The following is a 23,753-nucleotide window of genomic DNA, read 5'->3' as shown; positions in this document are numbered from 1 at the left end:
ATGAGATGAGATGAGACTATATTCAAATCGAGGGTTTCTCGCATTTGCGTTTGGACAGGAACACAAACTCTGGTAAACTTCGTGGCGGGGGTGTGTGTATGTATATAAAGGACAGTTGGTGCCAAAACTTTGCTGTGAGAGATAAAATATGCACACCTGATTTAGAACTTTTGTGCGTGACCCTGTGACCACATTATCTCCCCAGAGAACTCAGCAACTTGTTTATTTGCGTTGTGTACGTCCCTCCCAGTGGGAATGCAGGCAGAGCTGCAAACTTAATTGCTGACTGTCTCCATTGTCACTTACAAAGTAAGCCTGATGCCCCAATGTTCATACTGGGCGATTTCAATCATTGCTGTTTAAACAAAACCAGTGGCGGTTCTAGACCAAAATTACTTCCTGGACCCCAGGAAGAATAGCTGGGTCTGTGCCCAGCTAATAGGGATCCTAATAAACTAATAAACTAATAATAAACTAGGGGGGCCGAGGTGGGGCCAGTGTTTTTTCACGGGGGCACATATGGACAAAACATGGCAATATTTAAGTGTTCAAAATGTTTTGTTTAGTTTATTTAAAACCAAAACAACATACATTGAGCATAAATACAATGAGATAAACATTCTGTCTCAATAGCCTAAACATAAAATAAATTGTGCTCAATAAATCTTAAAACCATGTTTCTCTTTTTTGTAAAATAAGATTTCTATTTTTGCATACAATGAACCTTTTCTTCAGATGTGGCTGCACTGGAGTGTCATCCAAGCACTTGCTGATATCTGGAGAAAGATGAATACAGTAAGTATGAGATTGCGACTGAGAACAACATTTATTTATCATTATTCATTTATTTATCATTATTCATTTATTCATTTATTATTATATCTCATCTCATTATCTCTAGCCGCTTTATCCGTCTACAGGGTCGCAGGCAAGCTGGAGCCTATCCCAGCTGACTACGGGCGAGAAGCGGGGTACACCCTGGACAAGTCACCAGGTCATCACAGGGCTGACACATAGACACAGACAACCACTCACACTCACATTCACACCTACGGTCAATTTAGAGTCACCAGTTAACCTAACCTGCATGTCTTTGGACTGTGGGGGAAACCGGAGCACCCGGAGGAAACCCACGCGGACACGGGGAGAACATGCAAACTCCGCACAGAAAGGCCCTCGCTGGCCACGGGGCTCGAACCCAGACCTTCTTGCTGTGAGGCGACAGTGCTAACCACTACACCACCGTGCCGCCCTATTATTATATCTATTATTTTTATTTTATATTTATTAATTATTATTCAGACTTCACACTTTCAGGGTAGGCTATATGAATTGTAGGCCGACACCGCTCACACACACACATTTGTTCAACATCACAAACCTGATGGTGCTGTACTTGATATGCATGCTGAATCTGGTTGTCCCAATGACTCGTTGGGTTGTCCCTCATTCTGTCTCTCAATCTGATCCTGAATGTCTCCATCCTCACTCTCAGATTGCCTTTCAGATGCCTCACTTTCCACCTCTCCAACCACCACCTCTGGCTCTCTCTCCTCTTTCATAATCTTCATCTTCCTTACTCTCTCTATGTTGCTTTTTGCCAACAGGGGCAAAAAAGGACATAATGTCCTTCTTGCTCCTTTTCATGATGATAGTCTACAGTAGGCCTATACTAAAAAGTAAACGGAGAGGAATGTAGCCTCTACATATCACAAGGCCATTCAAGTTTTACAAGAAGGTTAAACACTGTCGGTTATTTTACCCATTTCCCAAAAATATTAAGTTAGGCTACTTATTGCTTTGCAACGCACTTTTAAGAAAGCGCAAAACGGATTTATTATTGTAGTGAACAACAACAGTAAAACACGGATATGTGCAAACACTGACGTTACAAAATTGAATAATTTTCCTTACCTTCGCCTCTTTGCAGTAGCCTAGTTCTTGCAGGGCTGCAGCTGTTATCTCTCACGTCCAAAGTTTACAATTCGTGCTGCTGCTGGTCTTTCTGCTGCAGGTAACAGTGTGCGTGCAGCGCTTTAAGGAGTCCGTGTAGAACACTCCGTCATGTCAGTTCCGATCTTTGAGCCAGCGCACGTCGAAATTAATAAAGCTTATTATCTGTTCAGCACAGGGGCCACAACAGGGGCCAGGAGCAATTATACAGGGGCACTGGCCCCCCCTGGCCCCCGTTTAAAACCGCCTAAACACTTCCGGGCTTTGACCAATATGTTAAGTGCAATACCAGAAATGAGAGACTACTGGACAAATGCTATGGCAATGTTATACAGGCTTACACTGCCAAAGCCAGACCATCATTTAAGGACTCGGATCATAACGTAATTCACCTGCTCCCCACATACCGCTCTGTATTCAAATCAACTAAACCCGAAATACACATGATTAAGCTATGGACAAGTGAAAAATCGGAGGAATTAAAGGGATGCTTTCTCTGCACTGACTGGGACGCTTTCCTCAAAGACACGGACATAGATAGTGCGACGGAATCTATCACTGATTATATCAATTTTTGTGTAACCAGGTGGTAATAGATAAATTTATAAATATGTATGTGTATGGTTACAGTGTGATGAATGCCAAATTCGAAGTGTATCAATGTCCAGAGAGAATTGTGGGAGGGTATCCTGTAGGTGGCAGTATTTGACCATTTTATTTGATGAGGTTGAAATGTACATGGAGTTTGGAATGAAGTTTGAGCGGTTTTGCTTGCTGTACTTAGTTTTTGACCAGAATGCGCTGTACTGAAATGTGTTTCAACGAAATTGCACTATAAGTATGTTTTTCTTATTTTATAAGTTTCTTGTTACACAAGTCCTCATCAAAACTGAAGATGTGTAACATGATGTTTGGGATATGAGATCAACAAGTTATTAGAGACTGTATAAACTGCGATGTTTCAAGATTGTTCGTGATGTGTGAAGATTCCTCCAGCAACGTGGGCTGTACCTGTTAGGATAACGAAACCTGTAAGTAAAGAAAATATCAGTTGTTAATTTGTAAATGCTAGCAAAATGGGTTGTGGTTGTTTATGATCTTTTCTGTTCTTTTATTTTGTTTTGTTAGGCAAGCCTACTGCCGTATTGTTTGTATATAAGTTTGAACTCTTTAGCTACAGTCTACAGCCGTGAGTGAAGAATGGATGCGGCCCAAGACGTGTTGTAGTCTAGTTATTTTGCACCTATGCTTGAAAATAAAACTTACTGAAAACCCCAGAAGAACTGTGTCCTGTGTGGTACTAATTCCACAGGCTACACAATTTGGTACCAGGAGTGGGGTTATCAGTTTTCCATTAGGTGCATAGCGTAGCTAAACCAGTTGAACAATACGGCAGTGGTGACGATTGTGCAGGAGAGACATTCGCATGGCGACGGTGCTGCAGAGGCATTGAGTGCGCTGGTGTGTGGAACACGACGCGAGTCCAAGAGAGAGGTCGACCACTTCACTTTGGAAACCTAAGAGACTGCTACACTTCCAAGAACACAAGGGAAGAAGGCTTCCACATTAGGACAGCCCGTCCTGGGTTAAGACTGTTGATAAGTTGAAGTAATTTTTTTCTCTTTTTTTTGTTGAATGACTAAAACTTAATTGCGTGTTAATCTTTCTATTGTTGAACACCTAAAATGTCTGTGTCACAGAGTAGTGGTTCTGATACAGAGCAGAATGCAGCTGGTGGGGATAGTGGTGGGACAGAGGACACTTTGAATAGACTACAGGATCAAGTTTCAGAGCTCAGTAGGTTGCAAGCTGAAGCAATGGCCAATAGGGCACCACGATCCTATGTGTACCTACCAAGAGAACGCCAGATTCAGAATTTCAGTGGTGATTACAGTAAAGATGGGAGAAATGTGGAGGAGTTCGTAGAGGAAGTTGAGAGGGCCTTAAGAACCCGAGAGCAAACACTAGAGGAAAGATTTGACTTTGTCATATCCCTTTTAAGAGGTCCTGCACTCGAAGAGGTGCGAATGTGTGTAGGGAATGAGGCTAGGCACACACATGATGTGTTTAAGTGTCTTTGTGAAGCTTTTGGTGAGAAACGTAGTGCCACTCAACTTTTACAGTCCTTCTATCACCGCAAACAAGCAGAGGGTGAAAAACTAAGTGATTACTCACACGCTCTGTCCCATTTACTGACTGCGGCAGTCAAACAGTCCCCAGGGCTCGTTCCCAATGAGAAAATCTTGTTACGGGACCAGTTCGTTGAAGGTTTACAAGATGCATTGCTCAAGCGAGAACTTAGAAAATTAGTGAGAGAGAAACCTACCTGGGGCATTAAAGACGTTCGTAAGGAAGCAGAGTTGTGGGCAGTGGAAGAAAGTACAACTACCACAAAAATAGTGAAGTCAAGAGTGTCTGAGGTGACGAGCCACACCCAGTGTTCCGCTGTTAGTATTGGGAAGAACAAATCCACCACACTTGATGAGGTATTAGAAGTAGTCTTTAGGCAAGAACAGCGGCTGGTGGAACAGGACACGGCTATAGCTGAACTCACTAAAGCAGTTAAGGAGTTGACCATGTCTAAAACGACACAAACATATAGGACACCTGGTCGTAGGCCTAGGATGCAGCCACGTTTTACTGATGATGGGCAGCCCATCTGTTTCAAGTGCAATGGAGTAGGGCATCTAGCAAAAACATGCACCCAGAGGCTTGCTGGGCAGCCCCAAGTTCCGCACCAGGAAAACTGACTCCCTCGGTTGCTGAGAGCCATGCAATGCGAGGGGAGGTTATTGGCTCATCTGACAGGACAAGTCAAGAAAGATTACTTCATCGGGCGGTGGGGAAATGTCCTGTAGTTGAAATAAGGATAAAGGGGGTTAACACCTCATGTCTACTGGATACTGGCAGCCAGGTTAGTACTATAGCCGAGAGTTTCTTCCGGGACAGTTTGTCAGAACACAACCAACACATGCTTTCAACATCTGGGTGGTTAAAGCTAACGGCTGCAAACAGGCTTGACATCCCCTATCTAGGGTACCTTGAATTAGATCTTGAAACTATGGGCATGGTGTTACCAGATTGTGGATTTTTGATCGTTAAAGATTCGCCCAACTCCTCCACGGTACCTGGGTTAATTGGAATGAACATTATCAGTAGGTGCAGGCAGATCGTTCATGCAGAGTTTGACACCACACTCAATGGCCATCTAGACTCTGACTGGAGAGAAGCTTTTCAGAAAGTACAGTCAGTGGATGTTGTGCATCAGTCTTCCTTTGCTTGTGTTTCTGGAGAGGATCTTGCTCATGTCCCAGCATTATCAGTTGCTACCATAATGGCCAGAGGAAGAAAAAATGGGGGTGAAGGGAAAGCCCTCTTGCTGGAGCCTGTTAGTACCCCCTTACCAGGAGGACTCTTAGTAGTGCCAACTCTTGTCCCTATGGGGAAGCAGGAATTTCCAGTGCAAGTAATAAACACATCACCAGAGGACATTTGGCTCCGTCCTAGAACTAGGGTAGGTCTACTGACACCTGCAGATGTAGTAAATGCAGACAAGTCCTGTGAAGTCAGATTTCACCGCATCTCAGCAGATCTTGAGCAAGTTAGCATTGACAGCAATGTTCAGCCTACCAGTAAGGTGCCCATTGTAGATCGGCTTAACATTGGGGGTACACCAGAACAGAAAGCCAGGCTGAGCAGTCTTCTAGAGAAATACTCCGCTGTCTTTGCATCCGATGAGGATGACCTAGGTTATACTGATAAAGTCCAACATGAGATCCACTTGACTGACTCGGTTCCTGTGGCACAACCCTATCGTAGGATTCCGCCAACCCAGTACAAAGAGGTTAGGGAGCACATAGCCCAACTGTTAAAGAAGGGAGTAATCCAGGAAAGCACAAGTGCATATGCATCACCCATTGTGGTAGTTCGCAAGTCTGATGGTAGCTTAAGGTTATGTGTTGATTACAGGAAACTAAACGCAAAGACTAGGCGAGATGCATTTCCACTACCACGGATAGATGAGAGCTTTGATGCTTTAAGGGGGGCGAAATTCTTCTCGACCATCGATTTGGCAAGTGGGTACCATCAAGTGGCCATGAGTGAAAGGGACAGACCCAAGACCGCATTCACTACACCTTTCGGGCTTTTTGAATACCTTAGAATGCCATTTGGGGTTTGTAACGGGCCTGCCACCTTTCAACGCCTAATGCAAGCTACCATGAGTGATCTCATCTTTCAGGTCATGCTAGTGTATCTGGACGACATTTTATTGTTTTCAGGGAACTTTGAGGATCATATCAGCAGGTTGGAGACTGTTTTGTCCCGCTTAACAGAAACGGGGTTAAAAGTGAAGCTTGAGAAATGTAACTTCCTGCAAGAGAAAGTTCAGTTCCTAGGACATCAGGTGTCGGCTAATGGCGTAGGCCCTGACCCTAATAAAGTAGCTGCTGTGACAGAGTGGCCAATCCCCACATCAGTAAAGCAATTGAGGTCTTTCCTAGGATTCTGTAGTTATTACAGGAAGTTTATACAGGGATTTTCTAAACTGGCTGGACCCCTACACGATCTTGTAAATAGCTGCTTATATGAGGGAAAGCCTAAACGGTCGCTTAAGTTTAACTCACTCTGGACTACGGAGTGCCAGAGTGCATTTGAAAGCCTTAAAGAAAAACTGACCATTGCTCCCATTCTAGGCTTTGCCGATTTCACACTCCCTTTCATCGTTGAGACAGATGCCAGCCAGCAGGGTTTGGGTGCTGTTTTGTACCAGCAACAAGAGGGCCACAAGCGTGTAATAGCCTATGCAAGTAGGAGACTGCGTAGTGCAGAAAAGAATGACCGTAACTACAGTAGCCTGAAGTTAGAATTACTGGCATTAAAGTGGGCGGTAACTGAAAAATTCAGAAGTTACTTATTGGGATCCAAATTTGTAGTTCTGACTGACAATAACCCATTGTGTTATCTGAAATCTGCGAAATTAGGTGCAGTCGAACAGAGGTGAGTTGGGCAGTTATCTGTATTTGATTTCGAAGTGAAGTATCGCCCTGGTTCTAGTAATGCTGCTGCTGATGCTTTGTCTAGGCAGGAGTTTGCAGGGGAGCCTGAGCCGAATGGTGATTCTGAGTTTGATGACTGTCTTGCTGTCTGTAACCTAATGAATAGGGGGACTGCATTGAGCCCTGACCTGGTGAAGGCTGGTGTACATTGTTGCAGGGTTCGACAAATCCGTGCACTTGAGTCTGGGATGGTGGAAGGTAATGACCCACAAGGCAATACACCTACACTACCAGGGTACACCAAGCACCAACTAGTGGAGTTTCAGAGCAATGACGCAATATTGAAGGAGTTTAAGCAGTTCTGGGATAGGCAAAAGAAACCCAGCTACAGAGAAAGGTTGAGCTTAACAAGCCCTGTTAAGCGTCTCCTTAAGCAGTGGAATCTGATTAAGGTTAAAGATGGGTTGTTGTATCGGGTAGTACATGACCCCAGACATGGTGAGTGTTGGCAACTACTCCTACCTGTATGCCTCAGAGAACAGGTCCTAGGCAGTGTTCATGACAGTATGGGTCATCAAGGGATTGAACGTACGGTTAGCCTTCTGAAACAGAGGTGTTTTTGGATTGGAATGTATGAAGATGTAGACAGCTGGGTGAAAAAGTGTGAACGCTGTATACTTACCAAGATGCCTCAGCCAAAAATTCGGGTGCCCGTTAAAGCCTTTTTGGCATCTAGACCTCTTGAAGTAATAGCAGTGGACTTTACACTGTTAGAAAAAGCGTCTGATGGCTGTGAGAATGTCTTAGTTGTCACGGATGTTTTCACCAAATTTACACAGGCCTATCCTACTAGGGACCAGAAAGCTGACACTACTGCTAAGATTTTATTGAAGGAATGGTTCATGAAATATGGAGTGCCTGAGAGGTTACACTCAGATCAAGGCAGAAATTTTGAGAGCGAAGTCATTGCTGAATTGTGCAAGCTCTATGGTGTGAAAAAGACCCGTACCACCCCATATAGACCTCAGGGTAATGCACAATGTGAGAGGTACAATAGAACATTGCATGACCTTTTACGTACTCTGCCCCCTGAGAAAAAAAGACGATGGACTGAACATCTCCCTGAATTGATTTATGCATATAATGTGACCCCTCATTCCACTACGGGGTACTCACCACATTTTCTACTGTTTGGTGTACAACCCAGATTACCTGTGGATGCCTTACTGGGTCAGGACACGGCCTCGGAAGACAGGAAAGTAGACTGGTTGTCTGTGCATCAGGAGAGACTAAGACAGGCCCATGAAAGAGCGAGAGAGTATTCAGAGCAGAAAGCCAATGAAAGAATATCCTTGCTGAATGAGAGAGTCTTTTGCCCCAAGGTGGTTTTAGGTCAAACTGTCTACCTCCGTCATCATCCTTTAGGGAGGAACAAAATCCAGGATGCCTGGAGTCCTGTTGTGTATAAGGTAGTGGGTATTCAGGGTACTACGCATACTGTCGAGCCTGTAGAGGGAGGTCCCACAAAAAGGGTACATAGAACAGAGTTGAGACCATGTGATTTGCCCGTGTCCAGACAAAACACAGAGGAAGTGCTTGATTCTAATGGGGATATGCCTGTGATTATGGAGGAATGTATGTCTGATGACTGTCATGAACCTGATTTTGTGGTGCTTGAAGAAGTAGCTAGCCCACTTACCTCTGATGAGTACAGTGCATCAGTAGAGATTGAAAGCAATGAAAATGCTGTAGCCTCTGGATTAGAACAAGATCACGACTCTTCACCAATCACTGGTGAGGTGGAGGGTGAACCCTCCGAAGCGGGGGTAGAAGTGCCAAATGCCTCGGATCTGAGATCTAACTTACCTCCTCTTAAGCGGAGTTCAAGAACCACAGCTGGGATACATAGCAATCCTTTTCATCTTCCCAGGTCAGCTTGTAATGCAGTAACAGTGAGCAAAAAGATGGTTTCACAGGCTGTGTGAACTGTAAGTGAAGTTTGTCAGAAATATGACTGGGGGTAATGAGTTCTTAATAGACCAATTAAGTCATCGAGGACGCTGACATATGCAGGGGAGAATGTAACCAGGTGGTAATAGATAAATTTATAAATATGTATGTGTATGGTTACAGTGTGATGAATGCCAAATTCGAAGTGTATCAATGTCCAGAGAGAATTGTGGGAGGGTATCCTGTAGGTGGCAGTATTTGACCATTTTATTTGATGAGGTTGAAATGTACATGGAGTTTGGAATGAAGTTTGAGCGGTTTTGCTTGCCGTACTTATGGCCCTTTTCCACTACCCTTTTTCAGCTCACTTCAGCTCGCTTCAGCTCACTTCAGCCCGACACGGCTCGCGTTTCGACTACCAAAAACCAGCACGACTCAGCTCGTTTCAGCCCTGCTTAGCCCCTAAAACTCGCACCGTTTTGGAGTGGGGCTGAAGCGAGCCAAGCCGTGCCGAGTGAGGTTGGGGGCGTGAGCAGACACTCCCCTGTGCACTGATTGGTGAGGAGGCGTGTCCTCACATGCCCACACACGCCCCGTGAGCGCGCTGGGATCTGTAAACACCGTAAACCCGGAAGAAGAATAATTACGAATTACGAGAATTTCTGAAGCCTTATGCGCCTCGCCTCATCTATACGCTCTTGCCAGTATCTGTTGGCGTTGTCGGTGACAACAAGCCACAGCACCAAGACCAGCAACACTAACGACTCCATGTCCTCCATGTTTATTGTTTACTATTCGGGTCGTGAGACTACTGCTTAAAAGATCACTGAATCAGTGACATACAGAGCATCGTGGACGAGTTCGCGGAGCGCAAGGCTCGTCGTATGCCCTTCAAATAATGCGCGCAGTAGGCTATTGATGTTTTATTATGAGCCATGTACAGTATGTCGCCGAATGTTTTTTTGTTTGAGTTACATGTTCGTTTGAAGGACTTAATGTACAAAATAACATAGTTGCACCCCGTAGTGTTGAAATTGGTAAACACAGTGCATTCAGTGAGGTTTGCACCGCCCTCCTTTTATTTCTGACTCTTCCTGTCACCGTTGCAACCTCTGAGCGCTCATTCGTATGCCCTTCAAATAATGTGCGCAGTATAGGCTATTGATGTTTTATTATGAGCCATGTACAGTATCCTAATGTTTTTTGTTTCTGAGTTACATGTTCGTTTGAAGGACTTGATGTACTAAATAACATAGTTGCACCTGGTAGTGTTGAAATTGGTAAACAACGCAGTTGCGGACATTTTGTAGCCTAAAATGATGTTATGATAAGCTTTAATAAAGGGCCCGGTCATTTGCCCCGCCCCCGGCCCGGCTCTGACTTGTTCCGCCACTGTCACTGATGTCACTGTTTGCGCTGCTTAACGACATCACGTGACATCCACCCACTTTCGCTAACTCCACCCAATGTGTCCACCCACTTCCAGCCAGCACGGTTCAGCGCGGTTGTAGTCGAAATGCAACTCCAACAGCCCTGCTCAGCTCGACTCAGCTCGACTCAGCCGCGTTTGTAGTGGAAAAGCGGCATTAGTTTTTGACCAGAATGCGCTGTACTGAAATGTGTTTCAACGAAATTGCACTATAAGTATGTTTTTCTTATATTATAAGTTGCTTGTTACACAAGTCCTCATCAAAACTGAAGATGTGTAACATGATGTTTGGGATATGAGATCAACAAGTTATTAGAGACTGTATAAACTGCGATGTTTCAAGATTGTTCGTGATGTGTGAAGATTCCTCCAGCAACGTGGGCTGTACCTGTTAGGATAACGAAACCTGTAAGTAAAGAAAATATCAGTTGTTAATTTGTAAATGCTAGCAAAATGGGTTGTGGTTGTTTATGATCTTTTCTGTTCTTTTATTTTGTTTTGTAGGCAAGCCTACTGCCGTATTGTTTGTATATAAGTTTGAACTCTTTAGCTACAGTCTACAGCCGTGAGTGAAGAATGGATGCGGCCCAAGACGTGTTGTAGTCTAGTTATTTTGCACCTATGCTTGAAAATAAAACTTACTGAAAACCCCAGAAGAACTGTGTCCTGTGTGGTACTAATTCCACAGGCTACATTTGTATTGATGCTGTCATACCGTCCAAAACTGTTAAACGGTATCCCAACAACAAACCGTATTTTAACAAATGACATTAACCAGTGTATCAAAAGAAAGAAAGCTGCTTTTAAGGTGGGGGACAAGGTTGCAATTCGAGTGGCCCAAAAGGATTTGAACTTTCACATAAGAATAGCGCGGCGGCAACACAAGGAGCGCGCAGAACAAGACTTGGCGGAATGCAATGCAAAGAAGTTGTGGGACTCGATCAGACAAATGACAAATATGACTGTAAAAAGGAAGCCCTTGTTTGCTCTCAATGAAAGGGCTAGGGCAAACGAACTGAATAATTTTTATATGCGTTTTAATGTGGACAATAGTGCAGAATGTGCCGATGTTTTGAAAAATGTGGTGTGTGACCTCAATGTGCATAGGATTGAAATTCAGCTGGAAACGGTAGTTATGATGTTTAAATGTATTAATACTAAGAAGGTTACAGGGCCAGATGGCTTGTCTGCCTTTATTCTGGAGTCTTTTGCGGACGAATTATCTCCAGCTTGGCAAAAACTATTTCAGTTATCTATTGACTCCTATAGGATACCAAAGCTATGGAGGACTTCCGTTATTTTACCTATTCCTAAAAAGGCTAGTCCTCAAGAGGATAATGACTACCGGCCCGTGGCCATCACCTCAAATGTTTTTAAATTATTTGAGAAAATAATGATAGGGAAACTTCGCATAGATGTGCAACCTGCTCTTGATAAAGATCAGTTTGCCTACACCGAGAATCGCAGCACAGGCGATGCTATAGCAACAATAATGCACCTGGTGCTTAAACGTCTTGAAAATCCCGCTGGATATGCCAGACTTCTTTTTGTTGATTTTAGTTCCGCTTTTAATCTTATCCAGCCACACATTCTTCTTGAAAAGTTAAATCAGCTGAATGTAAATCCGTTTTTAATTAGGTGGTATTATTCTTTCTTATCAAATGACCTGTTGTGGCCTAAGTTTAATTCTACGTTGTCTGATATGACATCATGCAGTATTGGCGCGCCCCAGGGTTGCGTCAGCTCACCTTTTTTGTTCACCTTGTACACCAATGATTGTGTGAGTCCTGGGCCAAATCAGTATATTGTTAAATTCTCAGATGACACTGTTATTCTTAGCCTCCTCACTAAACATGGTGATTTGAACATTCACCAAACAGCAGTAGATAAGTTTGTTAAGTGGTGTGATTCACATTTCTTACATATTAACACAAAAAAGACAGTAGAGATGGTGCTAGATCCCAAATCCCTCTGTGGCCAGGGCACAGTGGCTATACATGGCCAGGCCATTGATCAGGTGAGCACTTTTAAGTACCTGGGGGTGCATATAGACAGCGACCTTAGCTGGCGCACCCAGGTGACTAATGTTTGTACTAGAATCCACCAGCGTCTTCATTTTCTGTGCAGACTCAGAGCCTTTGGAGTATGTAAAAACATAATGTTAATTTTCTACAGAGCTACAATTGAGTCTGTTCTTCGTTATGGCATTACCTGCTGGTTTGGCAATTTAACAGTAAAGCACAGGGCGGAAATCTCAAGCCTCGTCAAAATTGCAGGCAGGATTATGGGGGTGACGCCCCCCCTTAATCCACAGGAGCTCTTTGAGCAGGCCACTATTAGACAGGCGAATGTCATTGCATCAGATTGTGATCATGTACTGAATGGAGAATATATCCTTTTGAACTCTGGGAGGAGATTTAGACTCCCTCTGTGTAAACACAATCGTTACAAACATTCCTTTATACCCCAGTCTATTAAACTACTGAATAAACAGGGAAGGAATGGGATTGAGTGGGACAAAATGGACCTCTTTAGTTAGGGATTGTACCGCAGTTGGTGATGAAATGAAGTAATGACTGTGAGGGTGTTAGTTGGGTGGGGGGTATGCATGAATTTTTATTTTATTTCTCCTTTATTTTACCAGGAATGTCCCTTTGAGATACATTATCTCTTCTTCCAGGGAGTCCTGGCCAAGGTCCCTCTGTGGCCAGGGCACAGTGGCTATACATGGCCAGGCCATTGATCAGGTGAGCACTTTTAAGTACCTGGGGGTGCATATAGACAGCGACCTTAGCTGGCGCAATGAATGTATCCTTGCTCTTATAATTTTTTTTTTTTAATTATGGAATGAATGTAATTTTAGATATTTATTATAGTATGAATGTGTTTATGGTTGGAGGATGGGGTGGGGTGGGGTGGGGTGGGGGGTGATGGGAGTGGTGTGGGAGTGCTGGAGGGAGGGATGGTATGGTTTTGATGCGACAGGGGCAGTGGGTTAGGACATCCAATGTCTCTGTACCTTACATATATCCCTGTCTTTTGTATGTCTCACTGGTAACGTATTGCACGTTACTTTTATCTTTTTTTTTGGTGTTTTGTCTTTTTTGTCTTTTTATGGTGCTGCAACCACCCTGTCTCTAAGACAAATTTCTCCTTGGTGGAGACTAATAAAGAAACCTAACCTAACTAAATACCTGAATACAACCTACACTCTTAGAAATAAAAGGATTCTTCAGAGGTTCCTTAAGGATTCTTAATTTTGAAATAGAATCTTGAACAGTTCCTCCAGAGGAACAACTGGAGAACCTTTAAGGGTTGTACATTTTCTCTGAGTGCATTATATTCTGATATTTCAGTGTCAGAGGTTTAGGAATCAGCTGAACACCTCATTTACCTGGATTTGATTCCAGCCCAGTGAACATTATGGTTAAATTGTCTACTGCATCTTGGACAGGTGTAGGATTTGAGGTGATGGTAGAAGGTTCGCTGTCTGACATGGTGGCAGCAGGTTTGGGATTTGAGATGGAGGCAGTGGAATTTGGTTCCTCAGTGGCTGAACAAGCAGTGGAGCACACTGGAGCGAAGGAGCTGGAGTCTCTCTGATCTCCTCTGGATTCTGGATTTCAACAGAACTGACTATCAGTGTATTGGTATTAAATTGTTAGCAGATGTTCTGTTTAATGAAAAGTAGGCGTGAGGGCCAGCAAACAGGAGCAGTTAAGAAGTTCGAATACACTGAAGTTAAATAATGAAGTTGATACCTGTGTGCTGTGTAAATTTATTTCTAAAACAAATAGATATTTGGAACATTTCAACTAAAAACCAAGACATACAGGGTTATCTGCCAGTTTCTAAATTTCAAAACATTAAAAATAGACCCGGATTCCAAAAAAGTTGGGACGCTGTGTAAAATGTAAATAAAACCAATGCAATGTTTTAGAAAATCTGTTTCAACCTACAGTATATTCAGTTGAATACAAAGACAAGATATTTAATGTTCAAAGTGATAAACTTTATTGTTTTTTGTAAATATACACTCATTCTGAATTTGATTCCTGCAACAAGTTCCAAAACAGTTGGTACAGGGACATGTTTACCACTGTGTTACTTCACCTTTTCTTTTAACAACATCACTAAGCGTTTGTGAAATGAGGATGCAAATTGTTGAAGTTTTGAAAATGAAATTCTTTCCCATTCTTGTTTGATACATTACTTCAGTTGCTCAACAGTCTGGGATTCAACTGAATATAGATTGAAAAGGATTTGTAAATCATGACATTCTGTTTTATTTTTTTACAGTGTCCCAACTTTTTTGGAATTAGGGTGGGAAAACATCAGTATTCTGAGGTGCACTGTTGTGCTGTGACTCCACTAAACTACACTAATGTATATTTACCTGTAAGTTGTGGTTTTTCTTTCACTGCCTCAGGATTCTGCTGTTCAGATTTCTGCTGACTGAGATCTGCTCTCACAAAACACATTATAGAAAAAAATAAATAGAAACAGATTTAAAGCTTTTCTAGGATTAAAATTGTCCTGATTTGGTGTCTTATTAGAAGAGATGCAAGAACTTGTGCCATTTAATTTGAATTCTTTAAAACCAATACACGGTTATAATAAACGCTTGAATACAAAAAGCTTCTGCTGGGGTTCCTTAAGGGTTTATCGAGTAATTAAAGGTACTTTGCTTTCTGAAAGAGTTTTACTTGGAAAATCTGTTGAAAAAATTTTCACAGAACCTTTAAGGTTCCCCCAGATACACAACTGAAGCACCTTGAATGGTTATAAATTTTGTGAAAGCATTAGAGGTTCATTAAACTGCTTTAAAAACACAATTACTTGGAGTTGAAGTTGATGGTATTTCTGCCTTTTGCTCAGAATTTTGATCGATATCTATTTGCAGAAAAAAGAAAAAACAGTGTTTCAGGAACAGGCTTTAAATATTTTCTGAGATGAAAACATAATTAGATGCTTAACTGTTCATCACGTGTGTGATAGATGTGTATTGTGTGTGTATAAATGAGATGTGACCAACCTCCAACCACATCGTCAGGAACTGTATTCATGGATGGAGCGTCATTCTGATCCTGATTCTCCACAGGGATCTTGTTCAGAGGCTCTCTTTCTGACGGAGCTCCTGATGTTTTATCTGTAAATAAATCTGCTGTTATTATCACTCATTTAGCAGGGAAGGTGTAACGACATCCGTGACCATGAGATTATAAAACAGGAATCTGACCTAAATTAATCTCATCTAAGTATTTTTTTTAGCCTTTTCCAATCCTGTAGAAAAACTTTTTTTTTAATCTCCGGTCCAATTCCACCCCATGGAAGAGGATCTGTGTGTTTTAGCTGCACTCTGAGCCTGCATAATTGCCTCCAGTTGACTTGCCCTTCATCCAATCTAGTTTTATTGACAATTTTAATCTTTTCTGGAATCGTACCTCTTTCTTCAGGAATGACTGAGTTTTCACCCAAGTAATCGAGGCGCTCAAGTTGTAGCAGACAATATATTTATATTCAGTGTTGAACAGCTCTACGAAGTGACTGAACTCCCACGATTCTGATGATTCTGCTGAGAGTTATCCCAGTGACCTCTTTATCTCCTATTTGTATTACCAGCTCCTCCTTCAGTCACAACAATTCTTGCAACAATTCAGAGAACCTCACAATCATTCCTGTTATAATCAACACTCGACCAAACACTATAATGTCACATGCAAACTTATTTTGCAAAAGCTGCTAGTCGATTAACATCAAAAAACTTGATCAGTCTGAAGAAACTAAGAGTACTGACACTGATGTTTCATCGATTTTACACGTTCCAGTTTCTGATCACGTCTGTGTCTTTTTTTTAATGCTTCTCACTGTACTCAAACTAACTGCTCTGAACCCGGTACATAAACTTATCGGTGTATTGACAATAGTAAGTCTACACTGGTTCAAATTATGATTCCCTGGTAATCTAATCTCACAGACAATCTGTGATGGTATGCGGGTGTGTTAGTGTCCATGGCAGGCGTAACTTGTACATTTGTGAAGGCTTCCTTAATGCTGAAAGGTACAGCCATGTTTTTTTAGCAACATGCTACATCCAGATGATGTCTTTGTCAGGGACATCCCTGTTTATTCCAGCAAGACAATGCCAAGCCACATTCTGCACATGTTACAACAGCATGGCTCTGTAGTAAAAAAAAGAGTGCAGGTGCTAAACTGACCTGCCTGCTTACTTCCAAATGAAATTGTGTGGTATATTATGATGTACAAAGTATGATAATGGAGACCCTGGACTGTTGAGCAAATTCAGTCACATATCAAGCAAGAATGTGAAATAATTTCAGTTTCAAAACTTCAACAGTGCATTTCCTCAATTCCCAAATGCTTACTGAGTATTGTTAAAAGAAAAGGTGATGTAACACCGTGGAAAACGCGTCCCTGTCTCAACTTTTTTGGAACATGTTGCAGGAATCAAATTCAGAGTGAGTGTATATTTAAAAGAAACAATAAAGTTTCAGTTAGAACATTAAATATATTGTTTTTATATCAAATTTTAGTGAATGTATACACGTGGAAAATAATTTGCAAATCATTACATTCTGTTTTTATTTAAGTTTTACACAGCGTCCCAAATCTTTTGGAATTAGGGTGGGAAAACATCAGTATTCTGAGGTGCACTGTTGTGCTGTAACTCCATTAATCTACACTAATGTATATTTGCCTCTAAGTTGTGTTTTTTCTTTCACTGCCTCAGGATTCTGCTGTTCAGATGATTTCTGCTGATTGAGATCTGCTCGCACAAAACACATTATAGAAACATAATAGAAACAGATATAAAGCTTTTCTAGGATTAAAATTGCACTGATTTTGTGTATCATCAGAAAAATGCAAGAAGTCGTGCCATTTAATTTGAATTCTTTAAAACCAATACACAGTTATTATAAATTAAACCCTCAAATACAAAACACTTTTGCTGGGGTTCCTTAAGGGTTTATTGAATAATTTTAAACAGAACCTTTAAGGTTCCCTCAAATACACAACCGAAGCAGCTTTAATGGTTATAAATTTTGTGTGTTAGAGGTTCATTAAACTGCTTTAAAACACACCGTTAGTTGGAGTTAAAGTTGGTGGTATTTCTGCCTTTTGCTCAGAATTTTGATCGATATCTATTTGCAGAAAAAAATACAATGTTTCAGTAACAGGCCTTAAATATTTTCTGAGATGAAAACATAATTAGATGCTAAACTGTTCATCAGGCGTGTGATAGATGTGTATTGTGTGTATAAATGAGGGGATGTGACCAACCTACAACCACATCATCAGGAACTGTATTCATGAATGGAGCGTCATTCTGATCCTGATTCTCCACAGGGATCTTGTTCAGAGGCTCTCTTTCTGACGGAGCTCCTGATGTTTTATCTGTGAATAAAACTGCTGCTATTATCACTCATTTAGCAGGGTTTTATTAATTAAATGAATTTTACCCCAGCACCTACCTCCTCTATTTTCTGTCCTTTTTCTCTTAGAGAGAATCAGACCTACAACAGAGAGAAAACTGTGCTGTATTGGACCTGCTAAAGATCTGCTAAAGACCTGCTCCAGTCCTCATCTTTCAGGTGTTCTCTCTTCAAACTACAGAAATGGCAGAATTAAAGTTTTACAAGACTCCCTCTTTGGTCTATTGGACTGTTTCAGTCCTTAGTCATACGCCATCAGGACCCAGTACTGTTACACTTCATAATGTTCTCATATACAAGCATGTTTCCATCAGCCTGACTTTTTGTTAGAGTTACATTTGTTGGATTATATGTTCATTCTCCTGGTTCATATAGTAAGTCAATTTTTGTATCATACCTTTTTTATGTAACATGCAAAACACTGCAATTCCGGCGGCACACAGCAGCAGAAGAACGGGAATCCCAATGGCATATCCATTCACCGACTCTGCACACATACACACAAACACCATGTTCCACCATGTCAACATGTCCTTCCATAAATTATACTTTTTTCAGTGTGAATTACCTGTGACACACAGAGGGATGTATAATGTTATTCTGCTGTCTTTTCTCTCCTGATCAGACAAACCCACAGAGCAGGAGATCCACATAGACTCCGAGGGAGACACAATCAGCCATGAGGTCACATCTACAACCCCTTCAGAATCTGAGAATAATAAAAAGTGAGAATTTTGGTTTCTTTTCCTTTTATTCGGTAGCCTAGTAAACTAGACCCAACCGCCTAGCGGCCAAAAATATTTTTTGCCTAGCGAATATTCACATTTGGTCTGGTTTGCCAGGCTATTTATTCAGTTCTTTAATGTAAATATACGTGAGTAGATCTTACTCTTGGTGAACTTGTTTTTGCTGAGATGTTTCAGATCTCTCCCATCTTTATCTGTCCAGATGATTGACGGCTCAGGTAGCCAACCATGTGACTGACAGCTGACGTTCATTTTCCCTCCTCCTGCTTCATTTATGGAGAGAACAGGAGTGGATCCCACCGCTGAGAGAGAGAGAGAGAGAGAGAGAGAGAGATATTAGAATCACCACCACAAACTTTTCATTTGTAAAATTAAATGTACTAAGCGTTACCTCTTAAGCTGAGGGACAACGTGGCCTCATCAAACCAGTTCTCACTGCCCACATGACACACATAGTCTCCTCTATCTGCTAGCATCAGTTTCTCCATTTTCAGAGAGACATCTCCTTTGTCCAGTTCTCCTGACAGGGATACTCTGCCCTGGTACTGAACATCTACAGGACTCTTTTGGATCTGTGTGTTCTTGTAGAGTAGGGCTGGGGTGTCAGACATTTTGGGACGATACCAGTGCACTTCCAGGTGTCGAGCATCCATGTTATTTGCAAGAGCACAGTGCAGAGACACAGAGGAACCAAGCAGCGCTGAGACTGGAGACTGAACCGTCACTGAAAATGTCCCTGGAGGAGCGTTTGGACCATAAATCAGCAACATGTCAGTTAAAATCAGCCTTATGAGCCTTGATCAGAACAGATCAAAGAGTCTGTGTTGGAATTTTTAAAAGTTAGTTAAATTCTAAGTGCACTGTTTTAGTAACTTGAGCTCAACCTTTAAGTAATGAATAATCACACTGACCAGAAGAAGTCTGATGGCTGAGATTTGGAAAAAGAAACAGTAAAACCCATCTCAGTGGTAGACCTGTTAACAGAAGAAGAAGTGAACACATTTTGTGTGTGAAAGAAGCCACTGGACCACAAACATTATTTAAAGAGCAACTATATATGATTTCGGGGGATCAATTAACAGAAATGGAATATAGTATGCACAAGTATGTTTTCTTTAGTGTATATTACATGTAACTGTGAATTGCTATATTTTCTAAGCTTAGAATGAACCTGTGAAGGTGGGGGCGTTTTCAAGTATCTGACTGTGAACGGAGAGCAAGGCCAAGGGAGGTGAGTGGCAAAAGTGATCACACCTGAATTTGAGTAACACTAATGTGTGTGTATGTGTTTCCTCTTTTCCAGTGATGACCGAGGGCTTAAAAAAGTGGAGAGAAAGAGTCCAGTGGGAGAGGGAGATCTAGCATAGATCTTTTTGCATGTGTGCATCACCCTCACCCAGATGGGGCCTCAAGACAATCCATTAGTCTTCTTGGAACTCTGAGCAAGCTGCCAAGGTGTGGGGATGGCCAAAAGAGCAGCGGGCAGTTTGGTTGCTGCCATTCATGTCTGGAGAGGCCCAGCTCGTGGCACAGCAACTGCCCACCGACAACATACTGGATCACACTGACCTGAAATCAGTCAAACCTGAAATGGCTTGCAGCTTGTCGGCTGCATCCCAGAGCAGTAACACCATCAGTGGTTCCACACACTGAACATGGAGGGGGTTGGCCAACCATTCACATTCACCCAGCATCTCCACGACACCTTCCAGCATTGGTTGATGGCAAAAGATTGCAATGTCGAGGGAATCATCAACAGGATTGTGCTGGAGCAGTTCATCACCTGGTTGCCAGGGGAAATGGTGGAGTGGGTCCAGTGCCACCGCCCACCATTGCCGAAAGATGAGATTTACTTGGCTGAGGACCATCTGGTGGCATTTCCGGCAGCAGGCAGGCACCTCACCCCTTCTCATTCTCTCTCTCTCTCTCTCTCTCTCTCTCTCTCTCTCACTGTCGGTGTGTTGGCGCTGCAGGGAGCCTGTACACTTCCATGATCAGGGCCATGTGATGGAGGTGGGGGTAGTGGCCTGGATCCCTGATGCACCGCAGAATGCCCCTGATTAATTATGGACGTACTGCATACCAGTGAGTATCCAAGGGGTACTTACCATGCACTGGTGGATTCAGGCTGTAACCAGACCTCCATCCAGCAAAGCCTGATTCAAGGTGAAGCACTGGGTACAGCACATGTGGTGAATGTGCAGTGTGTGCACGGGGATATTCATGAATTCCTTCTGGTGTCTGTCAGAATCCAATTTCAGTGAGGAAATCATAGTGTAGAGGTGGTGGTTAGTCCCCACCTCACCCATCTGCTCATGAAGAAACTATTTGCAGATGGCAGGAGTGGTAGACAGACCCAGTGTGGGACGTATGCAGCATTAGCTGGGGAGGTAGTTCCAGGGCCATCTATGTCAGCTCCATGTCAGGGGGACACAGAAGGCAGGGAGGGGTTTCCCCTCAGGGATCCTCCACTGGAGGAGTTGCACAATGAGACTCTGACACACATTTTTGACCAAGTGTGAGTAATCGATGGTCAAACCCTCCAGCCTCACATTGCACTCACCCCATTTGTATTTTTCAATTATTAAGGATGAGCTGTATCAAATGATGCTGGACACTCAGACACAGGAAGAGACTACTCGCACTGAAAACTGAATTTGAGAAAAAATTACTTCCCTGGACATCATCAGGGAAAATAGGGACGAGGGATCTTCCAATAGTAAAAACAAAATTCAACACCTTCTTGACCTGTGGGCAAAACTCAACACACTTAGTCACATAACTCAGGAGAAAATGTGACCAGTACAAGAATGTAAATCCACGTTGTATAATAGGGGTGCACACCTATGGGAATTCACACCAGGAGATAAAATGCTTGCTTTATCACATCAAGCTCAAAATTATTTGCCAAGTGGCAAGGGCCCTTTGAGATCACACGGCTAGTTGGGTACATCGACTATGAGGTGAAATAAATGGATAGAGGTGGGGTGTGGCAGATATACCACCTTAATCTGCTCATATTATGGAATGAGGGGATTCCCGTGGCATTAGCAACAGTAGTCCCTGAGAGAGAGGAGCTAGGACCGGAGGTAAGACCAAAAGTAGCCTCCCAATCTACCCCGGGTCCCTGTGGAGACTACCTCTCACTGTCCCAACTCTCAAAGGTTGCCAAGTTGCAGGCTGAATTTTCCAACATGTTCTCACCTCTCCCCAGTCATACACACCACACAGAACATCACACTGAGATGGCCCTGGGGTGGTGGTGCACAGCTGCCCCTATCGCTTACCTGAGCACAAGAAAACTATAGTTTATGATGAACTTAAAGCTATGCCTGATATAGGGATAATCAAGGAGTTGCACAGTGATTGGAGCAGCCCAGTGGTTTTGGTCCCCAAAACTGACTGGTTGATGCGGTTCTGTGAAGATTTTAGAAAAGTCAACATGGTGTGTAAATTCAATTTGTACTCAATGCTTCCCACTGACCAGCTGCTTGATCGGTTAGATGTGCCTTGATTTTATTCAACACTAGATCTGATGAAGGGATACTGGCAGAGCACCCTGAAGCCATTATTCCATGAAAAATGACCCTTTCCACCCTGTTTGTTTTGCACCAATTTGTCACCCTTTCATTCAGGCTATTTAGGGCCCCTGCAATATTCCAATGGCTCATAGACAGAGTGCTCCGCCCACATACTGCCTAAGCTGAGGCCGTATCTTAATGATATTATTGCATGTAGTAATGATTAACAGTGGTACATACAACATCTGAGGGCTGTTCTGAAGTCATTGAGATGTTTGGGGCTCATGGCAAACCCAAATAAGTGTGCAATTGGGCAGGTGAAAGTATGGTATCTGGGCTTCCACTTGGATCATGAGCAGGTGCATCCCCAAATTGACAAGACTGCAATGATTGCGACCTGCCTGAGACCCAAGACCATAAAGGAGGTGAGACAGTTTCTGTGGCTGGCTGGCTATTATTGCAGGTTTATGCCCAACTATTCAGACGTCACCAACCTCCTAACTGATCTCACTAAAAAGGGGGTGCCAGATCTGGTCCAGTGGACGAAGCCCAGCCAACAGGCTTTCAGTCAGGTAAAGGCTGCACTGTGTGGTGGACCGCTGTTACACTCCCCTGACTTTTCTCACCCTTTTATTTTGCACATGGATGCATCAGACATGGGGCTGGGACCCTTTGTCCCTGGTGGTGGAGAGGGAGGAACACCCGGTGCTGTAGATCAGCTGGAATCATCAGTATGGGAAACTAAGTGCAGCACCATTGAGAAGATGTGTCTAGCCATCAAGTGGGCAGTCCTCACTCTCCGGTACTACGGGCTAGGATGCCCTTTCTGCTCAGATCACACCCTGCTCCAGTGGCTGCACCACATGAAGGATGCCAATGCATGGATCACTTGATGGTATCTGCTCTCCAGCCTTTTAAGTTTGAGGTGGTCAACAGGCCAGGGGGCAGATGGCCATGGCATATTTCCTCTCCCGGATGGGGGAGGAGTTGGCTGCAGGCCAGACAGCTCCCTGGCCTGAGACAGTCGGTGAGGGAATGTGGAGGTGGGGGTGTGGTCAAGCATCTGTTTGTGAATGGAGAGTGAGGCCAAGGGAGGTGAGTAGCAAACGCGATCACATTGAATTTGAGTAATGCTGATGAGTGCGTTTGTGTGTGTTTTTCCTTGACCTCACCCTAGGCTGGTGTGGGCTCTTCGCTGCCTGCACATATTTCACCACTCACACTCCCTAAAATTCCCCCTTCCTTGTGTTTCATTCAAATTCCTTACTTTGTTGCACCGAGATCTGGGTTGTGGGTCTGTGTTCTTCCCACGTTGCAGTGCGAGTTCCACATGAGTCAAACACAAATAAAATCCAAAATTTTCTAATATTTTGTTCTCAAAACGTGAACCGTAAGTATTCCTTGTTGATATTCTAAGCCAGAGTAGCGGCTGGTCCATCAATAAAATCTGTGTACCCAGGGTATTTATAGCATATGGTGTGTGATGCATGCTTCAGGCATAAATTGGACATATTCACTCATATTCAATGATATTTACAAGCAATAAAATACTAGTACAATGTGGAACACACCGTGCTATATTACATGTAAGTTATGACCTATTGCACAAGCACCTGATGGCCATCATACGTTCTAATAATATGCCCTCGGAAAGGGAAGGGTTGGATGCAAATCTGCAATCTCGCCACTAGATGCCACTAAAT

At 43.0% G+C, this 23,753-nt stretch overlaps 1 protein-coding gene across 4 annotated transcripts in view; it reads right to left on the bottom strand.

The window, feature by feature from the left end:
* The window catches only part of LOC132883539 (butyrophilin subfamily 2 member A1-like), a 33,701-nt gene that overhangs the window by 4,566 nt on the left and 5,382 nt on the right, over positions 1-23,753 (bottom strand). The window contains exons 2-12 of one of the 4 annotated variants that reach the window (XM_060917264.1): positions 19,441-19,503; positions 18,921-19,265; positions 18,673-18,831; positions 18,352-18,492; positions 18,181-18,270; positions 17,823-17,864; positions 17,632-17,745; positions 15,365-15,478; positions 15,169-15,222; positions 14,726-14,791; positions 13,724-13,945 (exon numbers count right to left, since the gene is read on the bottom strand). In XM_060917264.1, the coding sequence (XP_060773247.1) occupies positions 13,724-13,945; positions 14,726-14,791; positions 15,169-15,222; positions 15,365-15,478; positions 17,632-17,745; positions 17,823-17,864; positions 18,181-18,270; positions 18,352-18,492; positions 18,673-18,831; positions 18,921-19,265; positions 19,441-19,503 (1,410 nt within the window). Of the gene's footprint in view, positions 1-13,723; positions 13,946-14,725; positions 14,792-15,168; positions 15,223-15,364; positions 15,479-17,631; positions 17,746-17,822; positions 17,865-18,180; positions 18,271-18,351; positions 18,493-18,672; positions 18,832-18,920; positions 19,266-19,440; positions 19,532-23,753 lie in introns of those variants that run through there. The other 3 variants (XM_060917263.1, XM_060917266.1, XM_060917265.1) reach the window with 3 other exon arrangements.

This window comes from Neoarius graeffei, chromosome 3 (assembly GCF_027579695.1).
Source record: "Neoarius graeffei isolate fNeoGra1 chromosome 3, fNeoGra1.pri, whole genome shotgun sequence".
Lineage (NCBI taxonomy): Eukaryota > Metazoa > Chordata > Actinopteri > Siluriformes > Ariidae > Neoarius > Neoarius graeffei.
This window is presented reverse-complemented; position numbering and strand designations above follow the sequence as displayed.